Genomic DNA, 24,829 nt, shown 5'->3' with positions numbered 1-24,829 from the left:
AATGATAAGAAAACACATACTCTATAAGAAACGAACACCAAGTCGATTTCATGGACCATAAATACACTGTTAGAATCCTCTTAGTGTTAAGAAACAAACACATAAAAAACACCTCACTTTCACTTTTAATTGGATATGTTTATTAAATTGGATTATATCAGTTTATTAGATGGGCCCCAAATCATTAGGCCCAATTGAACCCTAGAGAAATTTATCTAATTACTTTCTCTCGCTCCGAGAAAGAGCGAAAACCTGCGCCGGAACCTCTTCGCTCCGAGAAAGAGCGAGAACCTCTTCGCCGAACCGGAGGATGGACGATATCGCCTTCACCCAGGTCCCTGTTTAATTATTGTCTTCCTTTATAGATGAATTATCTTTTATTAAATTGTCTTTGATGAAATTGTCGGGCTGTAGGTAGATGCAGATTCCGTGGATATATTTAACAAGCATTTCCCTGTCAAGCGTGGAAGCGACGTACGCACACGCTTTATTGCTCAGCGAAATGGGAATCTGCAAATAGCTCATCTCATGGTAAGAGCTTATGTCTAATTGTAATTGTATTTTTTTTAGCTTTGCTCTCAATTCTTTCTTTTTAATAGGCCATGTTTGTTAACTTCCACGTGGCTAAGAAGCTAGGAGGTGAAGCTTACCTCAGGTAAGCTTCTATACTAGTTGTTTTACTAACTTGAGATATCACACAAATTTTGTCTTCTAAATAGATTGGATGACACGAAACCAGCAGCTGCCGAAAGCAATTATATAGACCCGCTTGAAGAGAATATGGGATGGATGGGTTGTGAACCATTTAAGGTATAGTCCATTACTTGAAAATCTTTTTGTACATAGTCTAATATATGTTTTGAAATTTCAGATCACCCGCGTCAGTGATTATTTCAAACAGCTCTATGATTCAGCTGTGGAGCTTATAAGTCGTGGACATGCGTATGTTGATCATGAGGTGCGTTTTGGACACTCTAATTTTATATTTGATTATTTTTTGTTTAATGGTTGACCATAATTTCACAGGGATATAATGAGACGGACAGTCCTTGGAGGGATAGATCAATTTCCGATTCTCTAGAGTCGTTTGATAGAATGAAGAATGGGGAGTATAAGAAAGGAGAAGCAACATTAAGAATCAAACTGAAGATGCTGACTCAGAATTTCAATTTGTATGATCCAATTGTTTATCGTATCAAGGTAAGTGTCTTAACATTAATGCCTTGACTCTGTGATGCGGGATGCTAATGTGCTCTTCCACTGTTCAGTCCAAACCTCATCCCTGCACAGGATCTGAATGGTGCATCTATCCAAGTTACGAATATGCTCATTGCATTGTTGATTCTCTTGAAAACATAACACATTCGGTTAGTAACTTTGCTGGAGGAATTATTTTCCTTATTGACTATGTTTGAATTTCCTGTAGAATCACTTGATACTCAATGCTTGCACTCTAACTATATTAGTGATAACCTTTTCTACTTAAAATGGTTTTCTTGTTGTCGTTCTCTTAACAAATAAACAAAAGCTTCTTTTTATCTGCAGAATTAAGTAATTTTGATTGCTATATCTCGTGATATTTTATTCCTGAATGTTGTGGTCGATCTTTTCATGCAGCTGTTCTCACTTGAATTTGAGACACGAGCTGCCTTATACCACTGGTTATTGAGCGCACTGGGTCTCTACCAACCATGTGTGTGTGAATATTCTCCACTGAATATTACCCATACAGTGATGTCAAATCATAAGGTGTGTTGAAGTATGGAGAGTCTATGAGTGGGCAGTTCAATTCATAATAGGATCTGATCCTATTTGGCATGCTCTTGCAGTTAGTTCGACTTGTGAATGAAAAGTTGGTTGATGATTGGGATGATCCTCGCCTCATGACCCTGGCTGGATTGGTACATAGAGGCGTGACTTCAACTTCATTAATTGATTTTTTTCGAAGAATTGGGATTAGAAGAAGGTTGATTATCCGTTGATTGTATTCCACTATTTTATTTCTCCATTTTCTTTGATGATTAAGAAATAAAAGATATGTGTTCTGCAGTGGCAATAATTTGATACGCCTGAACCTCCTAGAGGACCATATAAGGGAGGACCTGAACAGAAAAGCACTCGACTGCGCCATGGTTGTACTAAATCCATTGAAGGTGTGCATCTTCCTAACTTACATTTGTGTTGTCTCTAGAAATTACTGTTAGTTCTTTCGTGTAACTTTTGAATACTGGAACGTGAATTTTCATTCTCACTTTTTTTCTGTATTTCAGGTTGTAATTACAAACATGGATGCTGCTGTCCAAGATTTTGAAGCCATGAAATTAACAGATGCTCCTGCAGATAATGCATCGGTATAGATCTTGATGCTCCTGCCGATGATGCATCGTCCAACCTGATTTTATTAATTTTGCATTTTAATACATCACTACTTCAGAGTAATCTGCCTATTATAATTATGTGTTATGTTGCACATTGTTACATGTTATTGCTATTTGGTGATGGCAATTTGATGTTTATTCTTGCTCCTTTTATTTAGGTTCCTTCATCCAATGTTGTTTACATTGAACAGTCTGATTTTCGGGTGAAAGATTCTATGGATTACTGTGGACTTTCTCTTGGGAGTTCTGTCCTCCTTAGGTGCTTTTTTTTGGCAGTTAATCTTAAAGTTTCACCATTGCTTGGTATTTTCAGATAGCACTGAAATATGCTTCCCCATAATGTAGGTATTCAATTCATATAAAGTGCACAGGTGTGGTTTTAGGCGATGATAATGAGACCGTGTGTGGAATTATTGCTTTGTACATTCCATCAAACGAAAGCAAACCAAAGGTAAGCTTTTAATAGTTATGACGGACATGAATGAATGTTTAGATTTCTCGAATAATATTAAATTACTGACATTCTGTGCTACAGGGCGTTCTGAACTGGGCTTCAGAATCTTCACCAGGAGTTGATCCTCTTAAGGTGGAAGTTAGATTGTTTGACAAACTATTCAACTCTGAGGTTAAACACATCTGCCAGCAACCCCCGTCCACGCTCATCACAGCCCACATTATAATGCCGTCCATGTAGGGGTGCGAGTAAAGCTCACGCAGCAGGGGGTCTATTAAATCAACCTGGATGGATGCCCAAATCGAACCAAACTTAATTATACGGACGGACGAAAATGAAAATGAAAATGAAAATGAAAATGAAAATATACCATCGAGGGTGATTGGCCATAAACATCAAACTCAGTGACCCAAACATGGTATGTAGTGGCGTGGAATATATCGATGGCGGCCCTAATGTACGGGAAATTGGGCACTTTAATTTGGAAATGACCCTGGAGGCCGATCCCTAGAGGCCCGTCATAGCCTCCTTTCCTTAGCCGCTCGATTTTCTGGAGATATCTGGCGGTGGTGGCAGAGACATGATGCCGACACCTTCGATGACATTGAACTCGTTGAGGAAGGGGACGGGGAGAGGGTCGAGCTGGTGGGCGAGTCTGTAGACGTCGGCGCCGTTGTGGGTGACGTTGCTGTAGAGCTGGTGATGCATGTTCTCGTTGATCACGTCCCAGTGGATGACTTGCCCTTTGTACTTGCTCACCACCGACTCCACTCGCTTCATCGCTGCGCCCCGCCGCGCGTCTCCCGTTAGATTTGCCTTCCACGTGGCGTACTTGGGGTCGTCCCACAGGATGTTGTGGCCCCGGACCTTGATCCCGTTGTTTTTCGCAAACGCCATCATCGCATCCGACTTGGTGTAGTTAACTTTCCCCTGCTCCAGCTCGGTGTATTCCCTATAATAATAAATTTGTGTTAGTATTTATTTGAGTACTAATACTCAATAAAAACTGATTTAATTACCATTTCAACTCATTCCCGAAAGTGGTATACTTGAATCGTTTTTCTAAGAACCATTTCTGATACACTTGGTTCTCGAGGATCGAATTGCTCATGGCGTTGCCGAAGGGGAACCGCGGCTCTTTTAGTTTGATCGACACATCCTGCCACCGCCATTCCTAACTCATTCGTCACTTCAAACTTCACTTTCCCCTTGCGCACCTGCAAGTGTGATCATCTTATAAATCTGATTATATATATAATTAAGTACTAGTAGCTAGTACACTACAAAATAAAAACGGGAATTAGTGACGGAAATTAGTAGCTCAACATCTAGTGACGGAATTAGTGACTGAAGCATGACTGTCACTAATTAGTGACAAAGTACTCCGTCACTAATTCCAAACAGTAGCTTATGATTCTATCACAATATGTTTAGCGACGGAAATTCCGTCACTAAATCTTTTTACTGACAAGTTTATTATTGACGGATCTGTCACTAAACTACTATGTGAAGCAATTTAACTGTTTAGTGACGGAAAAATCCGTCACTAACTGGTAGTAGTATAATTAATGTAATTGTTGTACCTTTTCAACGCTCTCCACCCGGTGTGAATTCCACTCTTCTTGTGTGAACGGTTGCACTGACACGCTATCGACCCACATAACAGCTCCGGTCACATTGGCCTCGATCTGGAGCTTGGCCGATTCCGTCACGGTCGACTCGAACCCACCTTTGAGCATGCTCCAACAGCCGGCTTTTGGAAAAATGAAGTTTGCAGTTTGTTCGCCGTTGCTTGTTACTAACTTTATTTGCACGGCGCCACCCTTTCCCTTGCGTAGTTGGAACCATGCTGCACATATTATTTATTAATTACATACTACTCCTATTCAATAAATAAATAAAATGTACTCCTACTACTAGTACAAGTGATTGAATTACCGGAGACACTGTACAGTTTGCCCTTCTCCACATTGAAGCTCTGATAAACGCCATTGGAGACGACCGCGTAGCGGTTTCCATCCACTGATTTCGCATTCTCTATTTTCGCCTCTCCGCCCGCTATCCATCCATTTAATTCCTCGTTGAATTCGGGATTTTTGACGATTCCACCCTTGTATAGAGGTGCCCCGGGCTTCGCCACACACTGAAATTTATTTCAAAACACTCCATTACTTAAAAAATAGTACTAGTAATACTTACTTACTAGAGAATACATTTTAAACTAATTACCTCGAGTATATATGAGTAATCATAAGGTAGTGCATATACTTGAAAGCCTAACACACAATACAGAAATAGATGTCAGAGTTTGTGATTAGAACAAAAACACAAGAGAGAGATATATTAGTGTACTTACCAAAGATAACATTTATCAGAGTGAAAAAAGTGTAGAGGAAAGAGTTGAAAGATGTGTTCATTTTGGGGAGATAGTAGAGATGGAGTGAGTTTGATTTTGATGAGTGATAGACTGAGGTGGAGAATCAGTGTATGTATAAAAATTGGGTAGGGGAGATGATTGGGTAGTTGAGTGATAATTAGTGATTGTGGCTTAATAATTTATAGTTGTAATTCACTACTTTGTTGAGTAATTGAATTTATGATAACTTTGAATCAATTTTCTATTATGTTAAAATTTATACTACAGTACTATATTAGACATAATGAAAAGTATAGCTGCCAACCCTCAATTAATCTACCTAATTGTACATGCCAAATGAGAATAACAACATATCACAGTCATTAGCAAATTATGGCATACATATTGGGTAATTTCTAAATGACCTTGACTTCACAACATTAAAAAATAGAAAAAACTGCAGACTAGCTATATCAGTAAAGTTTAGATGTAAATTAAAAAATTATTTGAACATACAAATTACACAGACCAGTTTTAGTATAATTTTAGGAACCTTATAAAAATTATGATATTTCTTGATTTTAGTATTACTAATTAAAAATTAACATCTACATTGATTTTTGTGGCTTATTTATAGTTGTAATCACTACTTTGTTGAGTAATTGAATTTATGATAACTTTAAATCAATTTTCTATTGTGTTAAAATTTATACTACAGTACTATATTAGACATAATGAAAGTATAGCTGCCAACCCTCAATTAATCAACCTAATTGTACATGCCAAATGAGAATTGAAACACATCATACTTTATCATTGATAAACGGAATGGGTGAGTACTTAAATTCACATTTTTAGTAAAAGTTATAAATTACACACCATAAATTTCTCTATATAGTCTCAAAACAACAATACAATTAGCAATTACTGTACTAGAAAACAAACCTCTAAATATATGCTTGAATTGCCATTCATTTCCATAGCAATGAGAAGAAGGAAATTATAGAAAATTAGCATTGAATATATATGTATACAGCTAAAGGAAATATATAGTTAGCAAAGACACTATTTGCATGTTTAATTAGTCTCAACAATAGGACTATCCGGACTTCATGGTTCGGTTTGCTACAAACGGATTTACCCACTTACGTTGCAAACCAGCTTGATTTTTGAGCTAGAACAAATTTTTTAATTTTAAGATTGCTCACATAAAAATTTGTTTAACCTAATAAAAAATCAAATTGGATGCTGATTTTAACTTTGAATGCCTACGATTCATTAGCTGGAGTGAATCCAAGGTTTCGTCGGTAGAGGCGAGATGGGATTAGGATTCGTCGCCACCAAAATCAATTTAGTATATTTTACTATGTTAATAAATTTATTAGTTGTTATTAAAAAAACGTAAGAATAACAATTTTGGGCTTATGAAATGTCTCCATTTGTATTGTATTGGGCTGCTCAGAATTATGGAGATTTCCTTTTTTTTTTCATATCTTATTCTAATTAATAAATGAGAGTACATTTTTCTCCATTCATTTCACAAATTAAAAATGCAATTAAATTGTGTGTTGAATCTTAGAATTCGATTATTTCAATGAAAACATTATGATCTATGTTAAATTTCAGTTTTTTTGGCTGTTCCAAATATTCATTTTTTCTAGGACGGAGGGAATAATCACAAAGAAATATTACTATAAAATAAAATTATAGTAACAAACTAAGTATATCTCAAACCAAAAAAATCTTTCAAATAATTTATTTAATTCGAATGACCACTATATTGTGATAGAGATTATAATATTGAACATCGTAAACCACAATACAATTATAGAATTTGATTTCAGTGCCAAGGATCCTTTGGTCCATAACTATTGACTATTGTTATCATAGCTAAAAGAGACTCCATCATCTTCAACCTTCCAATATATATCATCTTGAAATTGAGGATTACGGTTGTCTCGATCTGGCCACAAAATAAAGAATAACAGAAACAGATTGAAACCCTTCTCCTTCTCCTCGCCTAAAATCACCAAAAAATTCACCACATCTGTTAATCGCCAAATCAAGACTCTCACTTTGTTTCAAGATCTCATTCCTTTCATAATCGTCATCTTTTGCACCAGTAACCCTTAGATGCACCGGAGACGGGTCGGTCAATGCATTAATCACATGAACCTTAGGCGGACCCACCGCATTGGTGCATGTGATGTCTACAGAAACAAATATGAAGAGGATAACCAAATGTAACAATTTGAGCGCCATTTTTTTTTTTATGTTTGTGGTTTTAGTTTGTTGGCTTTTATACATGAATGTAACTATCGCAACGCCAACAACCTTGATATCGGTTTTAACTTAATTTATGGTGTATCTTAAAAATAATTAATAAAAAAGATGTTAGAGATTCTAATAATAGAATTATAAATGATGATGTATATTAATTAGTTGGATATTTCGAGCCTAATCAAGAATTAAAAGAGTGTCCGGTCCAACTCTATTTGGACTAAAGCCCAAACAAAAAGTAGTACCTAAAGCTGCAGTTTTTATCAAACCAAAAGGATCCTTGGGGTTAAAATCAAATTTAATCATGTTAGAAATTCTATCATTGTGTCGTGGTTTATGATGATTAATATAATGATCTTCATCACAATATAGGGATCATTCTAATTCAATAAAAAAAATTTGAAGTTTTACTTTGTGTTTCATTTTGTTTTTCTTGTATCAGCTTCATCAGATATAAACATCCCATTCGAAAGCGACGTATCCATCAAAGATACTACTATATGTTTAATGCAAGTAGGGAGTAGTTCTAATTTTAACACTTATATATAATTGTCTTTGTGGTTATTTTCTTCATAAACAACCCCTGCACTGTTTGTTTTCTTCTCTAAATCATCAACAGTTTATTTCTTCCCTTTATTGTATCGAACTTTTCAAATTTTACAACTACTCACTTTCGTGTAAAAGAGTGTCGGCAATTAAGGATGTTACTTTCGTTTAAACCTAAATAAATCGATTTTTTTTGGCAATTGAACTATCAAATGTCTATAACAAAACATTACAACTTCTAATTCATACATTTAACATGTCTAATTATTTAATGTGAAGTTACCATTACCTTATCTTAAATCATCCAAATACAATCAAGAAATTGGAGGCACACTTTGCTCATCCCCAAAGAAATTACCTGGATCAACCCTCTTCTTAACCTTAGCCAATCTCTCAAAATTCCCCTTAAAATACCTCTCTCCCCAAACCCTAGCTTTCGAGTAGCTTTGTTCTCCCCTCTTCTGAAACCCTAAATCAAGATCCCTATAATTCAAGTAAGCCCCCCGCGGCGACGACGAAACGTAAGGCTCCATGAACTCATACACCTCTCTACTCCACTCCAAATGCTTCTTCTCCCCTTCCCCCTCACCCCACCTACTCAAGTACTGCAGATTGAACAAATTCCCCTTCCTATGAGGAAATGCCGTCTCGTTTTCCCCAATCTCGTCTAGTTTCCCGCCAAAAGGATCCATGATCACGAACGCTAGGTCCTCCTTCAGTAGCAGCTCGTTGATCCCCCGGTACGCGGATTTCGGGATAGGCCTCGTGGCGAAGTCCGACTTCCCCTTACTGCCGCCTCCGGTTGCCTTGGCAGCCCGTTCCAGGAGAACCTCATAGGGTTGGCCTGCTTTTCCAGGGAAGTAGAGTGTTGAGTTGATCCAGCTCATCTCCTTGCAATCTGCCTCTTGTAACCCTAATTCTGGGAATTCTTTTTCCACCAATGCTAATAAATCTTTTGCATTTCCGAGAAATAGGGAATTGAAATTGGCAATTGCGAATTTAGGTTTTGGGGTGTTCTTTCCGGCTATGTTTAGGAGGAGAACTCGAATGAATAGATCATTAGGTAGCTTGTATGCTATTTTCTGCCACTTGTTGACGACCTCGATCCCCGCGTCGTCTAGGGCTTTCCCCACGGTGAAAACCGTCGTCACGGGAGGAACTCGGACGAGCCGGACCCGCCACGCAAGTATCACGCCGAAGCTGGCCCCGCCCCCGCCTCGAATCGCCCAAAAAAGATCCTCACCCATCGATTCCCGGTCCAAAACCTCGCCGTCCGCATTCATGATTTTTGCGTCCAGGACGTTGTCGGACGCTAGGCCGTACTTACGCATTAGCGTCCCAATGCCGCCGCCGCTAAAATGGCCCCCCACGCCCACGCTGGGGTATAGCCCCGCGGGGAAGGCGTGGGTTTTGCTCTTGTTGGCGATGTGGTAGAACAATTCGCCAATTGTGGCCCCGGCCTGGACCCAGGCCGTCTCGTCGCCTATGTTGATGGTGATGGAATTGAGGTTGACTAGGTCAATGAGCACGAACCGGCTCTTTGACCTATAGGACAGGCCCTCGTAGTCGTGGCCCCCGCTTAGGACCCTTATTCCTAAGCCGTGGGCCCGGGCACACGTTATGGCGGCTTTGATTTGGTCGTTGTTAGTTGGTGCGATGATGAATTTGGGCCTTTGATTAACAAAATTTATCCATCTTGGATTGTGCACGGAAGTGTTCAATAGATTGGAATATGTTGGGGAATGAGGTGTATAGACGTATTGGGAGGTTTTAGTATCGACTGATGAGTATTGGTTGGACACACATTTAACAAAATTCTCTTTACGTGCCGAGCAACATCCAATTAAAATGGATAGATATAACAAAATATGTTGTAGCATATGAGAGGCCATTGAACTATCTTTTGAGAAAGCAAACAATGGGAAATTTTTGGGTCCTAAATTTTCACAATTTATTGTGTAGACTAACAATAAATTGCAGTTACTATATAATATTGAACTTCACCAAACGCCTTAATTAGAGAGTTATTGTAAATTGCAGTTATTATATAATATATTTATTGAACTGCACCAAACGCCTATAATTAGATAGTTATTGTAAATTGCAGTTCTTCTTAGTTTGTAGTATAACATTTTATTTATTATCCTTTCATCTTATAACCGAAGGCTTTAATTGCTTCAAGATAGATATGTGCTAACCATCATGATTCATATCATAATTTTTCTCATTATCAGAATTGTGGGTGAAATCTCATGCAATGGATGGTGTTTATCTTTCTTATTTAAATATTAGCTTGGATCTTGATCCTTTCCCTTGATTTTTCTAAGAGGAAGTCATATGTTTAAACACAGTACTATTGTCACCTCCCGTGCGATGTACGGGTCAAATAAGTTTCAGATACTACTTACACATTCATAATAAATTATTAGAATAAGAAACGATATTATTATGTGGACTTTAAAAATAAAAAATGTACTTCCTTCATCCCTTATAATTAATCACCATTTGACCTTGCACGGATTCTAAGAAATGATATAGAAAGTAGGTTGAAAAATTAGTGACATGTGAATCCTATTTTTATATGTGCTATTGATTAATTTAATTAAATAATGATTATTTCAAAATACTTAATATTTAATCATTATTAGATTAGTTCAATTACCATATAGATAACAAAATTAAGCGTATTGAAAGAGTAACGACTACGTAGGCTTGTTTGTTTTTGTAGTTAAGTAATGAGCCATTTAAATATAGTATGTTGATTCTGACAATCCAATTTCGTCACATTACTGAAAAAGAATCAATAATATTTCAAAAAACATCTTCAAAACTAGAATTTCTTAAGAACTTGCATTTTCATTTGGGTTGAATATTACATGACCTACACGGGGTGAAATTTTTATTTGGACAAATCGAAAAAAAATGATGAAATTAAGTTAAATTTTGGTTTGTATTGTAAATATATTAATCAGCTGAAAGATCATAAAGTTTGGAATCAATCGCAATTATTTTATGGTGAAATTATATCTAATAGTATATCAACTGTTAGAAGTAGTAGTAGACTTCAATGGGTTGTCTATATAGTACTACAAAGAATTTCAATAATGAATTAAATATGATTGGAATTTTTCGTGGTGTGAATGTAGCAATTTATGCTTTATTTCAGAAATGAAAACTAAATAGCTATGTATACTAAAACTGAAAACTAACTACAATTGGGTTTAGTTAAAAAATTTCATTACTTTCTTAGTCTCATTTTCTCTACACAAAATTTGTAAAAAAGTTGAAAACTTGCTATCCAAAGCATTGATTATTCTGTTAGACTGTTACGACCTTATTTCAACAATAAATCACTTGAATCAAACAATTCAACAATAAATCCAGATTCACATAGATTTTCAAAAACAGTAAATTCAATTTCATAAATATTTTTTTTGGTCAAATGTAAAACGGTTAAAAACTGGAGTAACTAATTTTCAACCAATTCGATCAATTTTCATCTTTTCCCCTTTCATCTGTTTCTTCAAAACAACAATTTTTGGGCGATGGAAATTGCAGAGAAAGAGGAATAAGGCTTAAATTGGGGTTTGGGTAGGGTTTTAGAGAGAAGGAGGGAATCAATTACCGAAGAAACAGCGATGGCCACACATACTAAATCGAGTAATTTATCGAAACTGAAGCCCGGAGTGGGAGATGGCCCTTCTTCTTCAAAACCTAGAATCGATTCATCTGCATCGAAAAAGAAAATTATTGGGGGATCAATCAGGAATTCTGCAGCTGATTCCAAAAATAGATCCATCTTCAGCTCCGGCTCTAAAATGGTAATTGAAATTTCCAATTTTTTTGTATTTTTTTCCTTTTTCTGGGCTGAAATTGAGGTTTCGATTGTGTAGTGTTTCATTTATTAATTGTTGAATTGAGACTAATTTTTCATCATTCAACTTGATTTAGTACCCCTTTGTGTTAATAAATTGTTATTTTGTGGAGAAATTGGGTGATTACAGCTGATCTATCCAATCAATTGCCTTTTATGCACTGTTGATGAAGCTGTTTAGCCCTAATCATGATGTTAATCCACTTGAATGACTCAAATTTGATGAAATTCCACTTGAAATCTGTTGGATTTGATCATGTGGGGTGATTGTGGAGTTGCCTCTGATTGAATTCTGATATATATATTGATCAAGCGAAGACGAAGAAAACGGCTACTCAAACGAAAGATAATAAGAAAACTGTGACTAGAACCAGAGAGAAGAAAGTGTATTCTTTGGCTGGCCAGAAATTTGATGTTCCTGAAGAGGTTTTGTATCCGTAGACCTTCGCTTCATATTGTTATGTTCCTGTTAGAACGAGCGCTGGCTTAACTCTGTCTTGTTTCTTGTCTGATCTGCAGCGGGAGCCATTGAGAATATTTTACGAATCGTTGTCTAAGCAGATTCCTTCTAGTGAAATGGCTGAGTTTTGGTGAGTTTTTCCCTCAGCTATTTTGTGTGAATGTTTAAAGTTGATATGACTTGCTAGATTTTCTATTCTTGAGGATGGCTCGAATTGTTTTAGAGCAATAAGATAGAGGCTAATATGTGAGATAGGATAGGCAATTTTTGTGATGTGACAAAAAAAATTGTTGTTGTTACTAGATTAGTCGATTCAACGTAGATAACATAATGTGATACATTCTACATTTGGAATACTGCACCAGTATCTCATTTAATAATCGATATCTACATAAACTTATCGTATCTTCATAAACGATCAGTTTGTCTGTTTTCCAACGGCTTTTTATAGTTTCAGACTGCGTTCTCGTGATTACACTCCAAATTTAATGAACTTAAAAAGGGAGTTTTTGTTGTTTGATGATAGTCTTGAATAGCTTGTTGTGCTTCTGACCATTTTCCTTACTTAGATGCGTAAATGAGGATTCGGGTAAAAATTGAATCTTGATGTTGTGGTAAGAAAAACCGGGACACATCATGAATTATGTGGATAAATATGCATCTTTGGACACGGGGTATAATTTTATTTACAAAATGCTAGCTATATGAATTCGTTAATAGTCGATACAGAACTTGTGGTTGCTTGCATTAATTAGCTTATGATTCTACTGTCTATCTTGTTATTTCGTTGCATTGTATCATATGGTTTAGATGAATAATCCTATTCTCGGTAGGTTGATGGAACACGACATGCTGTCACCCGAGAGGGCGAGAAAAGCTCATGAGAAGAAGCAGAGGAAACAAAAGCAGCTACGTTCGGGTACTCCCATTAAATCTCCACCGCCCTCCACATCAAGTAGACCCGATAGCTCCAAGAAGCCTCAGCTAGTTCCCAAGAATGGTGACGTAAAAGCAAAGAAGCGGATAATGGAAGACAGCGACGATGACGATGATTTCGTGCTAAGCCACAAGAGGAGAAAAGGTTAAACAAACCATACTAAAAAAAACCATCAGTTTGTACTCTGTGTACAACAATTACAGCTCCAGCCTCCAGGTACACTACAACCATCATAAACTATGAAAAAAACGACGAATTTGACACATTCTTTCACTTCTGGATCAAATAATAAAGTTGTTGTAACTTGTAGCATCCTTCACATTTCAAATTGTAATCCGATTATACACCAAATTTGTGCCTGTTTATGGATCTTGATCTTGAATTTATCATATACTACCATACGTTACATTCGACTTCTCGTGGTGCCATCTATGATTCTATGCAAATGCAGAGTCTTGAATTGACAGACAGATTGAATGCTAAATCTTGATATCCTGATTTGTCATATTGGTCTATAAATGCTCATTGCCAAGGTCGAGGATAGCCTCTGCCACGGAGATGCTGCAACGTGACCGTGTTATGGAACATCAGCAGAGGGAAAAAATCATTAAAAACTTCCCCAAATGTTAAAGGAAGCTAAGAGAAAGATGCAGAAGAAGCATGATCCAGGTCAGAAAACCAAATTTAGCATTCATAAATACACACATGGCTCTACATGTGACACAAACACAGAAAATAAATATCTACATTGCTCAATAAATACACACACACATTGAACTTAGATAAAATAAAAAATTGATCTTGAAACTTGTTATGGTGCAAACATGGTCCTAACATGAATCTCCCCCTAAAGTTTTATGGGATTGAACAACTGGTCCAGTTTGCATTGGGTGGATGGATTTGTTGTTGCCTGAATTGGAGAGTGGAGTTTGGCAGCTCATTGATTGGAGAGAGAGGGAGAGGGAGAGTTGATGGATGGTGAGCATTGAAGTGTAGGGGCCATCACTGTTTAAGCAATAGGTGGAATAGGACAAACCACAGCTTTCTCTTATGTGGCAACACACACTAAACACACACTGAGGGTGAGATTTTGACATGGTAAAAGTGAAACATTTGATCTCAAACCAACAGCATTAGGAAAAAACTTTCATCCCTTATCCACAATTGAACTTGTATCCATTTTCCATACAATTAATTTTGCACAGTTTAGTATAACAGTGTTTTGTGTTGTTGTTTTGTCATATTTGGGGAAAAAATGTTGTGTATTTATTACTATCCGTGATTAAATAAAATTATACAGTGGTCAAAATCAAAAGTGGTGGATATTTTGTGACAGAGTGGTCAAACTAAAGCTTTTCTGCTTATTTATGACATAATATTGGTGCATTTAATAAATAAGTCAGTTTTTGTCAGGAATTTATCATGTCAAGAAAATTATCATTCGATTTTTTTTTTGAAAAGGACTTTATTCTTACAGAAACTGAATATCTAAGTAATTAGTTAAATTATTTTTTCCGAATTGGCGCTTTCTCTAGGTGATGTACAAATTAAAGTCACTTTAAACTATTTTAATTAAGGGAAAATATTAGGCTAAAATATCTAAAAGTATGGAATTCCACTACTCATTTAACAATTTAAATTTTACGTAGTTATACACTGAACTTCAAAAAATAAATAAAAATTTCCAATTCAATCTGAGGGGAAAATTTACTACTACAAGTTTAATATCCTATTGTAGAATTTTGAACTAAGAATTAAATCTGCAGTAAATTAAAACTCCAAGTTACTGACGAAAGTTTAACATGTGCATGACATCACTAAGAAGACCAATAAAAAACTATGTGTAAAATGAATTTTAAAATGCCTTAGAACACGCATCAAATTTTGTGTTCATTTTCCTTTTTTGTTTGCAAATCGTTTTTCTATTTTTCACTACATTTTAAAAAAAAACAAAGATTCATTCCTCCTTTGGAAAGTCAAACTACAAACATATATATTAATATTACGACAAATAATCTTTCAATAATTCTTTTGCAGAAGTCGCGGGACTTGTTATAATGAAGTTTATGTAAATTTATTTTCATCATTTGTTACAAATTAAATACGGAAACAATTTTCCATTTACTATTCAAAGAGAGGAGAGAGGATCAATAATTCAATAAATAATGTTGATTGAAATCTAGAACCTTACCTTAGAATACTAGAGAGAGAGGGAGAGTTCATCTCCTGTCCCAAATCTTTTTCTCTTTTTTCATTTTCTAATTCTTTCTATATTATCAATGTTTTAAAAAATTTAATACAAATAAAATATTTTTAATTATATAGTACTAATATTTTAAAAAAAATCATTTTAAAAAATGATTTAAACTGATTTCGTTTTTCAAGTTGCATCGATATTTTTAAGAAATGTGATAATTCAGTTTCATATGTTTAACACATGTGACACATTGTTGTACTAATTTCTGACATGAAATAAATATAGTATTTAACAAAGAGATATCAAGTTATCCCGTTTATATGATATAATGGTAAAGTAGGTATTTTTCAGATTTAATTTTTCATTACTAATGTTGTACATCAGTAGTTACACGGGTCCCTGGATTTAAAATAATAGTAGCAATAATTATTATTTAAAAGAAAAAATGTGTGAGAGAGAGAGAGCTGGCTAGAGAGATCAAGGTGTTATATTAATTATATATATGCATACGGATTCTTTATTTCATCTTGTAATTTATTTTGTGCTGACAGGTTACATAAAAGATGTACAAACAACCAAATATCATTAAAAAGAATTTGATAGTTTTAAAGGATCCAACAAATACATGTAATTAATTAATCTGCGCCATTAAAAGTCACAAAAATTAGTCCAGTACGTTGGCGTTGCATTTATTTTATTCCAATGCAATTTTTTGAAATTAGTTCTAAATATTGAATGAGAACACCAAATATTTATGTCAATGTAATTTCCCCATCCCTCACCGTACATCTGCAGTAGAAAAATAGTTATGAGCCTAATTATTGTATCATACTGATAAATTTCTTCCTCACATAAATATTTATCATTGAAATGTATATACAAAATACTACTAATATTTATGAATAAAATGAATTTTGTTTCTAAGAACTTAGTTTTCATATTACTAAGTTTTTTTTAAGACAATGAGTCACTTCACTTGTCATATGACAAAACCATGTTTGGAAGCACACTTCATAATATAATGGAGAAAAGAAGAAAAAAACAAAGTGTGCTAAATAAAGACGATAATAATATCGGAAGTTGAGATTTGATAACTACACTACATCATAGTCTTTTTCAATAAGGTTAGTTGCAAATAGCCATATTTATCTTTATAAGATAGTTTGAAATTGTGGATTTTATCCTTAATTTCTTTTATGCAATGTTCACCACATAATTAAGCATTCAGTTAGAAAATACAAATTCTAAATCAAAAAAATAGTATTTCTTTTCTTAATTCATGGTAACTCAAAACTATCGATCTTAATTTTATTTTAACAAACATCAAAACATATACCAGGAAGATTATAAACAGCCCGATTGAATAAGTCCCAAAAAAACTACTAACTCTTAAACTATTAATTAATTAATTAAAACCAAAATATCTCACCAATTAAATTTCGTTCATCTCGATATTCTAAGAACATTAATCGTGTCCATAGGTGTTACACATGGGTTCTTTAAATGGGGAAGCAAAGATAAATGGACCGATAATATTAATTATTTAATCAAATATAATATATTATTATATTGATGCATTATTGATGCCAAAAGTATCACGGTCAGATATTTTTATGGGCCGGGACTAGATTTGATTTGAGTGCAAAAATTAAGACAGATATAATCATGAGATTAAACCTTTTATATAAAAAAAAGTTTTTGAGTGGATCAATTAATCTAAGCTTGATCGACAAAACAGGAATTAATTAACTTATTTATCATTTGTCTTAGTATAATGATTAAAAATCATATCGTTCTCAAATCTCAATTAATACACATTGATAATGACACCATTTACATATATTTGCAATGATATGATTTAAAAGAACATTCGAGTTAGGGGGCCCTCAAGTTTTTTTTTTTTTGTAATTGAAAGTGATTTTCAGCATGTTGTTGAAGTTGCATTAATCTACACTACTGCTCAACTCCAATCTTATTATAAATGAAAGCTATTATCACATTCGTTTTATCCTTTTTATTCGGATTAAACTAAGATAACTCTTCACATAATTTTTACTAGATTTCATGTTTTTCACTTCTTTTTATATATAGTTTCATTTGAGTAATTTTTGCCAAGTACATTATTTTTATGAACAAGAAAATAATCAAAGATCTAAGTATAATTTGCCATGACTTAGTTTTTCATTAAAAAAAAGGAAGTAACTAATTAAGTAAGGTCATAGCTTGGTAGTACTTCATTCCACAATGCTTGGACAGGGTTCGAGTTAAAAAAAATCCATCAATTCTAACTGCATCCACATATATATAATTTCAAACGTTTTAATATATGTATTTATATATTCATTAAATCAAAAAATGGAGCAATAAAAGTAGATAATAATTATGCACATAGGGAAGGGGAAATAGTTGGTCCACAAAATGTTAAATTGGGGTGCACAAATGAAAGGGTAGGGGACTTGACCCAATTGAGATGTGACTAATTAAGATCAATGCAACTGCTACCAAACCAAACCCTAGGACCCCTACCCCCCCACCCCAAAACAAAATAAGAAAGAATATGAGGTCCAAATAAATTGGTATGGAAAATATATGATTTTTTAATGAAATTGTGTATCCACCGTTGCATAGTGATTGGTCAATCATTTAAAGTTACAATTTATTGAACAATAAATATACAACGTTCTTTTGTATGCAAGAAAATATGCAACGTTCTGTCACTATTGTGGATTGGTTATGGGAGTGCACTAAGTAATAGACTAATAGTGTGATGAATATCCCATCAAATTACAAATTGAAAATGACTAAAATTTGTTTAGTTAGGCATTTGGTTAACCAAATGTTAAATAATTTTATCGTTTTGATTAATCAAAATATAAAGAGATGCGGTTTTGATTGAAACGACGTTGTTTTGATTATCATGTCATATTCGGTTTTCCCCATTACACTATAGTATTACTATTTCATGGTATATGTTATTGTTTTTCATCAAGCAAATTAGGTTGACAACCAAAAATATTTGTACAAGAAATCAATTTGGAAATACAAAAAAAAATTGAATGAAGCTATTTAACTTGTGATGGATTAGTGTGTGTTGACAGGTTGTATATTGATGGTCAAAACAAACTTTCTTATTTATTTAGCAAACTATATACATGTATAATTAATGATGATAAATCAATCTCTCACAAGGCTGCTTCATGTCTGAAATCTGATGTCTAAAATGGGTAGTTATCGAAAATATCAATAATTATATTTTTTTATTCATTTTGTTTTTTTACACAGAAAGACAAAACATTGTGTCTCAAAGGGGAAGATATACAAGCAACCAGAAAAGATATATCAAATTCTTTTATTAAAAAGTTAGGACTTTTACATTTTCCCCCCTCCATGGAAATGGACCCATTTGCTGAAATCTTCAACTTGTCATATTTGCTCGGGACCAAAGCAAACATAGGCCACAATATATAATATACTATCTCACAATATAAATAATTTCCATGAAATTGAAATTTAGTTTTGTTTTGTCACTAGCATATAGTAGTACTACATGTTAATTTTAATTGTACTTAGTTTTTAGCTTGATTTATCTAGGGGGATTAACCCAAAATCTGTACAAAAATATGATTAAAATATACTCCTTAATAGAAGTTCAAACCTATAAATTCCGCATTCAATTAAACTACAACCCAAATAGGACTGATTCAATTAAACTACAACCCAAATAGGACTGATTCAAAACCCGATGGACTAGCTCGATCGATATCACTATAATATGCACATTTACCCACAAACTCCTATAACCTAATACAAGTTCAAACCTATAAATTCCACATTCCATTAAAACTACATCACAAAGACGGATTCAAAACCTGATGGACTAGCTCGATTGATAACACTAATATGCATATTCACCCACAAACTCTAAAATAAATGTGAATCACCGGTAAAAAGTAAAATCTTCCATCATGTCCGCAAAAGATGTGTGCATATTCACAAAACATAAAACATGTTAGTATTCTTCCTTTTTCACATATCGATCGCTCTCATATGTCAAGTTACCAAATCACAACAATTTCACGAGGCATGTCTCTTGGTAACTAACTAAATTTACTTTTGAAGGATGGAAAGGGAGAGAGTGTACGTGAAGCCATGCATGTGAGAGAAAGGCTTTATGTATGAATTTGATACATCCCTCTCTCCATAATCTTGTGGATGATTGATGACATATATTTACAATACGTGTTTGATCATTATAACAGTGTTAAATGATTAAATCCACAGTGTCAACATAGGTGAAAATCAGTAACACCTTGAAATTGAACCAAAATAGTTGCGTGGTGTATAATTGAATGGGGCCCCACTTCACAAACCGGGTCGGGTCATCCACCCATTTCTCCCTTTTCATGACTCAATGATAGTGCACAAAATTAAAAATAAAATAAAATAGGGTGTCACTCCTTTTTCTATTGCATATATATTCATTCCATTTTTCTCTCTTCAAATCAAATTCCCTCTCCTCCTTTGATCTCATAATTTGTACATTTTCCTAACTAGGAAAGCTAATGTGAATTGCCAAATCCCACACACTCACTAAAATTACTAAAAAGGGATCAAAAAAAAAATCATGGCTTCACCAAAGCAACACACTTCGGCGGAGGAGCAGCAGTCTGCTGCTCCTCCGCAGAAGGCCAAGCGGATTCGGGAGGGGAGCAGCTCCGGGAGCAGCAAGCACCCGGTCTACCGCGGCGTCCGGATGCGGAATTGGGGGAAATGGGTGTCGGAAATCCGGGAGCCGCGGAAGAAATCGAGGATCTGGCTCGGCACGTTCCCCACGCCGGAGATGGCGGCGCGTGCGCACGACGTCGCCGCGCTGAGCATCAAGGGCGCCTCCGCCACGCTCAATTTCCCCGAGCTCGCGGCGGCGCTGCCCCGCCCCGCCTCCCTCAGCCCCCGCGACGTCCAGGCCGCGGCGGCCAAGGCGGCGGCGATGGACAAATTCGAGATCCTATCGCCGGCGAATTCGTCTCCGTCTCCGTCTTCCTCCTCGTCGTCGATTTCGATTTCGTCGCCGCCGTCGCTGGTGTCGTCGATTGACATCTCCGCGGCGTCGGAGGAGCTGGGAGAGATCGTGGAGCTGCCGAGCTTGGGATCGTGCTTCGATTCGGTGGAGATGGGGAGCGATTTCGTGTACGTCGATAACGCCGCGATCGAGGGGTGGCTGGATCCGCCGCCGCCGTGGAGCGGCGGCGCCGCTGACGACGGTGGGGTTTCTGGACTCTTTTCGTTGTGGAATTACTGAGACCCAATTTTAAGTGTTTTTTTTTCTTTTTTTTTTTTTTTTGCAGTTTATTTTTAAAATTCATGTGTAGTTTCTCGTTTTAATTATTTAAGGGCTAAATATTTTCCCTTTTTCCATCCCATCTTTGTACAAATTTCACCTCATTAAAATTCCTCAACTCTTCTTCACTTTTCTGAAAATTAACACTATAATTAATCACAATCATAACAAAACAAATAAAAATTACTCCCTCCGTCCAAAAAAAATAGAGCACAGTTACCAGTTTTGGCTGTCCACAAAAAATAGAGCACATTCATTTATGGAAAGTTTTCAACAAATAATAACCATATACATTATTTCACTAACACTACTTCTCACTTACTTCTTTTCCTTCTCTCTTGCTTTTTTGTTCTTTCTCTCTTACTTTACCAATTCTACATTAAAATCTGTGTCATACACAAATTGCTCTATTTTTTGGCGGACGGAGAGAGTATTTAATAATCCGCTCACAATAGAAATTAGACTTATTTTTCAATGTTTCTATATGCGGTAAATGCGAACTGCGGTGGATAAAAATTAAAGTAGAAATATGATCAACAATGGTAAAAAAAATAGGATGAATTATTAAATAGTAAAAAAATGGAAATAGTTGGAAGCAATAAAAATGGTCAGGTGTGAAATTTACGGCGCCAATAAATATTTATGGACAGTAAGCATTTCCATCTTATCAGAGGTGGTTGGTTGGGAGTTAAATTTATCTAATTTTTTTAATATTCTTCTTTTTTGACTGGTTGGAGTTTGATGATAAGAGAATCTAAGAAACTGACAAGTTTTCCAATAACGGCAAACAGTATTCCTATCGTTATCTTCCATTTCTATTACCATATTTGTAATTTTACACATACATAAAAAAAAATGAGCAAGCTTTTGACATTCGGAAATTATGATAATTTTTCCCTTTGTAGCTTTTTATTTTTGGAATTATACACAGCGCATTTGGAATTGGAAATTTCTTGAGCCGTTGTGGAATTGAGACTTATTTGTCACTATTGTATCAAACGTTACACGATCTATAAATAGAAATGGAATTTAGCTAGTGTCCCTTTCAAATATTACTAACGGAAAAAGGAGAATGACTTTTTGAATTTCTGTGATTTTCAATTAGTTTGAGATAGTGTAGGTTTTGTTTTGAGAAAATAAAGGTGTGTACACGTTTTTAATTTATGAGAAAAGGGCTTTTGTCATTAATCATACTCGAGTGATTTAGTTCAAGTGTTATTTTCATGAACATCACTCTTTTTTAGTCCACATTTAGCATTATTTTTTTTGTTTTATGTATTTAGTTTAATTTTAAAATTAAAAAAAAATTATTCACATTATTAATTTTATAGTAATAGATTAAATAAAAATAATTTATTACTAGTATTTTTTAGGGTTCTCTTGAAACACCAAAAATTCAAGATCTCAACTATAAAATGAACTATACTCCATCATTTATAGAATTAATTTCTATTTTGACCATCATATACAGTATTATTAATTAAATGAAACCACCGAGTCCTTCGAATCCATCCCTGTCACATTCTTTGTATTTTGACATCTTTATTAATTAAATAATTGAAAATACTTTTTCTCAACTCGTGCTATTGTTCTTGACATTGGATACAATTAAAATATCTTTGTTTCTTGTTAGTACTATTTGTTTATTTTATGCAGTAAAATTGCTTGTTGTAGGCATCTTAGCCAGTTCAAGAACAATTAATGTAACTAGCTGCTGGCATATTCCTTTTTGATAAATAGGAGTACATCTTTACAGAGAATATTTGTTTTTTTATTTGTATTAGTTATAGAGAAAATAATTAAATGACATCACGTGTATTAAAATGTGATTAGTTAGACGCATGCAATAAAACCGTTCAGTAGTGTTTGTCTGTTTTATTAGGTAAAAATGCACAAAAAATAAATTAGATGGAATTTTTAGAAACATTTCGATCTAACTACGCTATTTAACTGGTTTTTATTCTTGTTTTGTTAGGTAGTTGTTGAATATATGATTCCCATGTGCAAAGGGTAAAATTAGCCTTTTAATTTGGGAAAATTTAAAAATAATAAATTTAATTCTTTGCACTTTTACTACTGCCCCAACCCCAGAAACTTAACTAATTCGAGTATTAAATTTAAATCATTGGTTTATTGAGACTAATTTCACATGAATACTCATGTAGGAGCATATTCTTTTGTAATTAAAGTAATTATATTATTATTATTATTATAGAGGTTGAGTGAATCAAAAAATTAATTCGATTACTTGACTAAGTGAAACCGGAAAAAAAAACTAGTACTACTTTATAGCTATTCAATGTTGTATAGCTACAAGCCTAGAGTTGTTCACAATTAAATCACATTTATTTGTGAAAATGTTTTTTGTGTTATTAATCCGGGAAAATTAATTATGTCTTTTGTACTAGATAATTTATTATTTCTATAATATATACATGTTCTAATGTTTCATTAATTCTGTTATTGAGTAGGCAAAGAGTTGAAAGCGTTACGCCTAACATATTTAAAGCTAGCAAATACATATCGATATTCTTATTTATTAGTTAATTAATTTGACCAGAAGCTTTTCCATTTATGGGAAGGGAACTAGTGACCCAAATCATCTACTTTCACGTATTTGACTTCACATTTAATTAAGGATTCGAGAAAAATTGTTTAGAGAAAATGTCCAGCCAAAAAAATAACAATAATAATAATAGTTGAGTGTGATTCTTGTTGCCCAAATTCAATTAATTTCTTGTAGGAAAAGGGATCTTTCTGGCTTGTTATTCTAATAATTAAATCCTAGCTTGTAGAAAATTATAACAATTGTTTAATCATGGTTATAATTTCTAGTTCTCCTTTTTATAATTTAAACAAAAAAATCAACCATTTTCTTGTAAATTTTAATTTTCTATATATATGACATGATGATTAAAACTCTACACATCACTATTAAAATAAGATCTTCTTATATATCTGTTTTGTTGAATTAAATTATGAAATACACCTAATTGCATATCTCTTTCAAAACAACTAAAATTGATTGAAGTATATGCACCTATTCAGCCTCTGCCAACTGTAACTCTTCAACACACAAATTGAAAGGACTTATTTATAATACTAGTAGTAATTAATTTTCTTGTCTTGTTATTTTCTCCTTTTTTTTATGGTCCAATTTGAAGAAAACGCACTATTAAATATGATGATGACTCGATCTTATGCATCGTCATAGATACAAGTTAAATCATCTCCACTATTAAATTTTTTAGTAGATGTCAATAGACACAACATAGAACATATTTGGATTCTTAAAAAAGCGAGCTACATAAAAATTAATTAGATAACATGTTTTTTTAGTAAGATATATAATTAGAAGCCACGGGGAGTGATCAATTGCTAACTCATCATTTAATTGCTAACTACAACTAATTTAAGGCCATAGGATTTTAGAAAATGTGTGGTCTACAATTTGCCACGTGTAATTTTTATTTTTATTAATTAAATCGAAAAAGATAAAAAAATTCCAAATTAGGGTTTTAGATGAAAATGTCAATATAGTGTTCCGAAAATATCAACTCAATGCTTTGAGAATGTCAATACAATGCGTTAAGAATGTTAACTCATTGCTTATATTGACATTCTACATGTATTATATTGACATATTTTATATAGTATGTTGACATTTCTACTTGTACGAAAAATTTTAAAAATTTTGAATTTTTTTTTCATATTTTGACGTCGGAACATATGCATGTATGATATCGCTGGAATCCTTATGAAATTATCTATAATTTGATATATGTTATATGAATTTAAAGTTTTGGGATTTCTTTTAAAAGTTAGTTATAACTAAACATGTAGTTAATTGACATTAATGCCCCTATTGATATTTTTTTGAATTAATCCTATGGCCTTATTGACGTTTTTCGTTGATCGTATTGATATTTAGGGATTAATGATCTAAGCCCTTAATTTGAATACTAATGATTATTATTTAATTATAGTTAACAATTAAGTTATGAGTTAG

The 24,829-nt window shown here is 34.1% G+C and overlaps 3 protein-coding genes and 2 pseudogenes across 6 annotated transcripts; 3 read left to right on the top strand and 2 right to left on the bottom strand.

Annotated features, from left to right (window-relative positions):
- Positions 1–310: 310 nt before the first annotated feature.
- On the top strand, positions 311–3,006 carry LOC148929949 (glutamine--tRNA ligase-like; the record flags this gene model as incomplete). The annotated part of the gene is made up of 14 exons (XM_089068866.1): positions 311–334; positions 415–531; positions 600–655; positions 720–810; positions 872–958; positions 1,027–1,200; positions 1,269–1,367; positions 1,618–1,749; positions 1,830–1,966; positions 2,051–2,153; positions 2,271–2,351; positions 2,537–2,637; positions 2,724–2,829; positions 2,914–3,006. Coding segments are annotated over exons 1-14 (1,401 nt in total), but the record flags the coding sequence as incomplete, so codon positions are not given.
- A 2-nt stretch (positions 3,007–3,008) lies between these two features.
- LOC125214842 (endo-1,4-beta-xylanase 5-like) lies at positions 3,009–5,249 on the bottom strand (annotated as a pseudogene).
- Positions 5,250–8,298: 3,049 nt separating this feature from the next.
- On the bottom strand, positions 8,299–9,906 carry LOC125214836 (berberine bridge enzyme-like 27 pseudogene; annotated as a pseudogene).
- A 1,584-nt stretch (positions 9,907–11,490) lies between these two features.
- Positions 11,491–14,526, top strand: LOC125215433 (uncharacterized). Of its 4 annotated transcripts, none has more exons than XR_016136485.1 (6): positions 11,491–11,835; positions 12,207–12,314; positions 12,408–12,478; positions 13,182–13,501; positions 13,819–13,954; positions 14,166–14,526. XR_016136485.1 is itself a non-coding variant. In XM_048116853.2 (4 exons), the coding sequence occupies exons 1-4, from the start codon at positions 11,653–11,655 to the stop codon at positions 13,432–13,434; spliced, it is 615 nt and encodes a 204-aa protein (XP_047972810.2). In that variant the 5' UTR covers positions 11,492–11,652; the 3' UTR covers positions 13,435–13,700. The 4 variants fall into 4 exon arrangements, 1 of the variants encoding a protein (XP_047972810.2); XR_016136484.1 differs by having other exon boundaries at positions 14,139–14,526; XR_016136483.1 differs by having other exon boundaries at positions 13,819–14,526.
- A 5,437-nt stretch (positions 14,527–19,963) lies between these two features.
- LOC125215432 (dehydration-responsive element-binding protein 3-like) lies at positions 19,964–20,897 on the top strand. Its single transcript, XM_048116852.2, has one exon. It carries the CDS (start codon positions 20,107–20,109, stop codon positions 20,779–20,781), a length of 675 nt encoding a protein of 224 aa, XP_047972809.1. The 5' UTR covers positions 19,964–20,106; the 3' UTR covers positions 20,782–20,897.
- Positions 20,898–24,829: the final 3,932 nt, after the last annotated feature.

Source organism: Salvia hispanica, chromosome 3, assembly GCF_029641045.1.
Source record: "Salvia hispanica isolate PSC_SH4W2 chromosome 3, Shi_PSC_v1, whole genome shotgun sequence".
NCBI classification, from domain to species: Eukaryota; Viridiplantae; Streptophyta; class Magnoliopsida; order Lamiales; family Lamiaceae; genus Salvia; species Salvia hispanica.
Note: the sequence above shows the minus strand (reverse complement) of the source record. Positions and strands in the feature narration are given on the sequence as shown.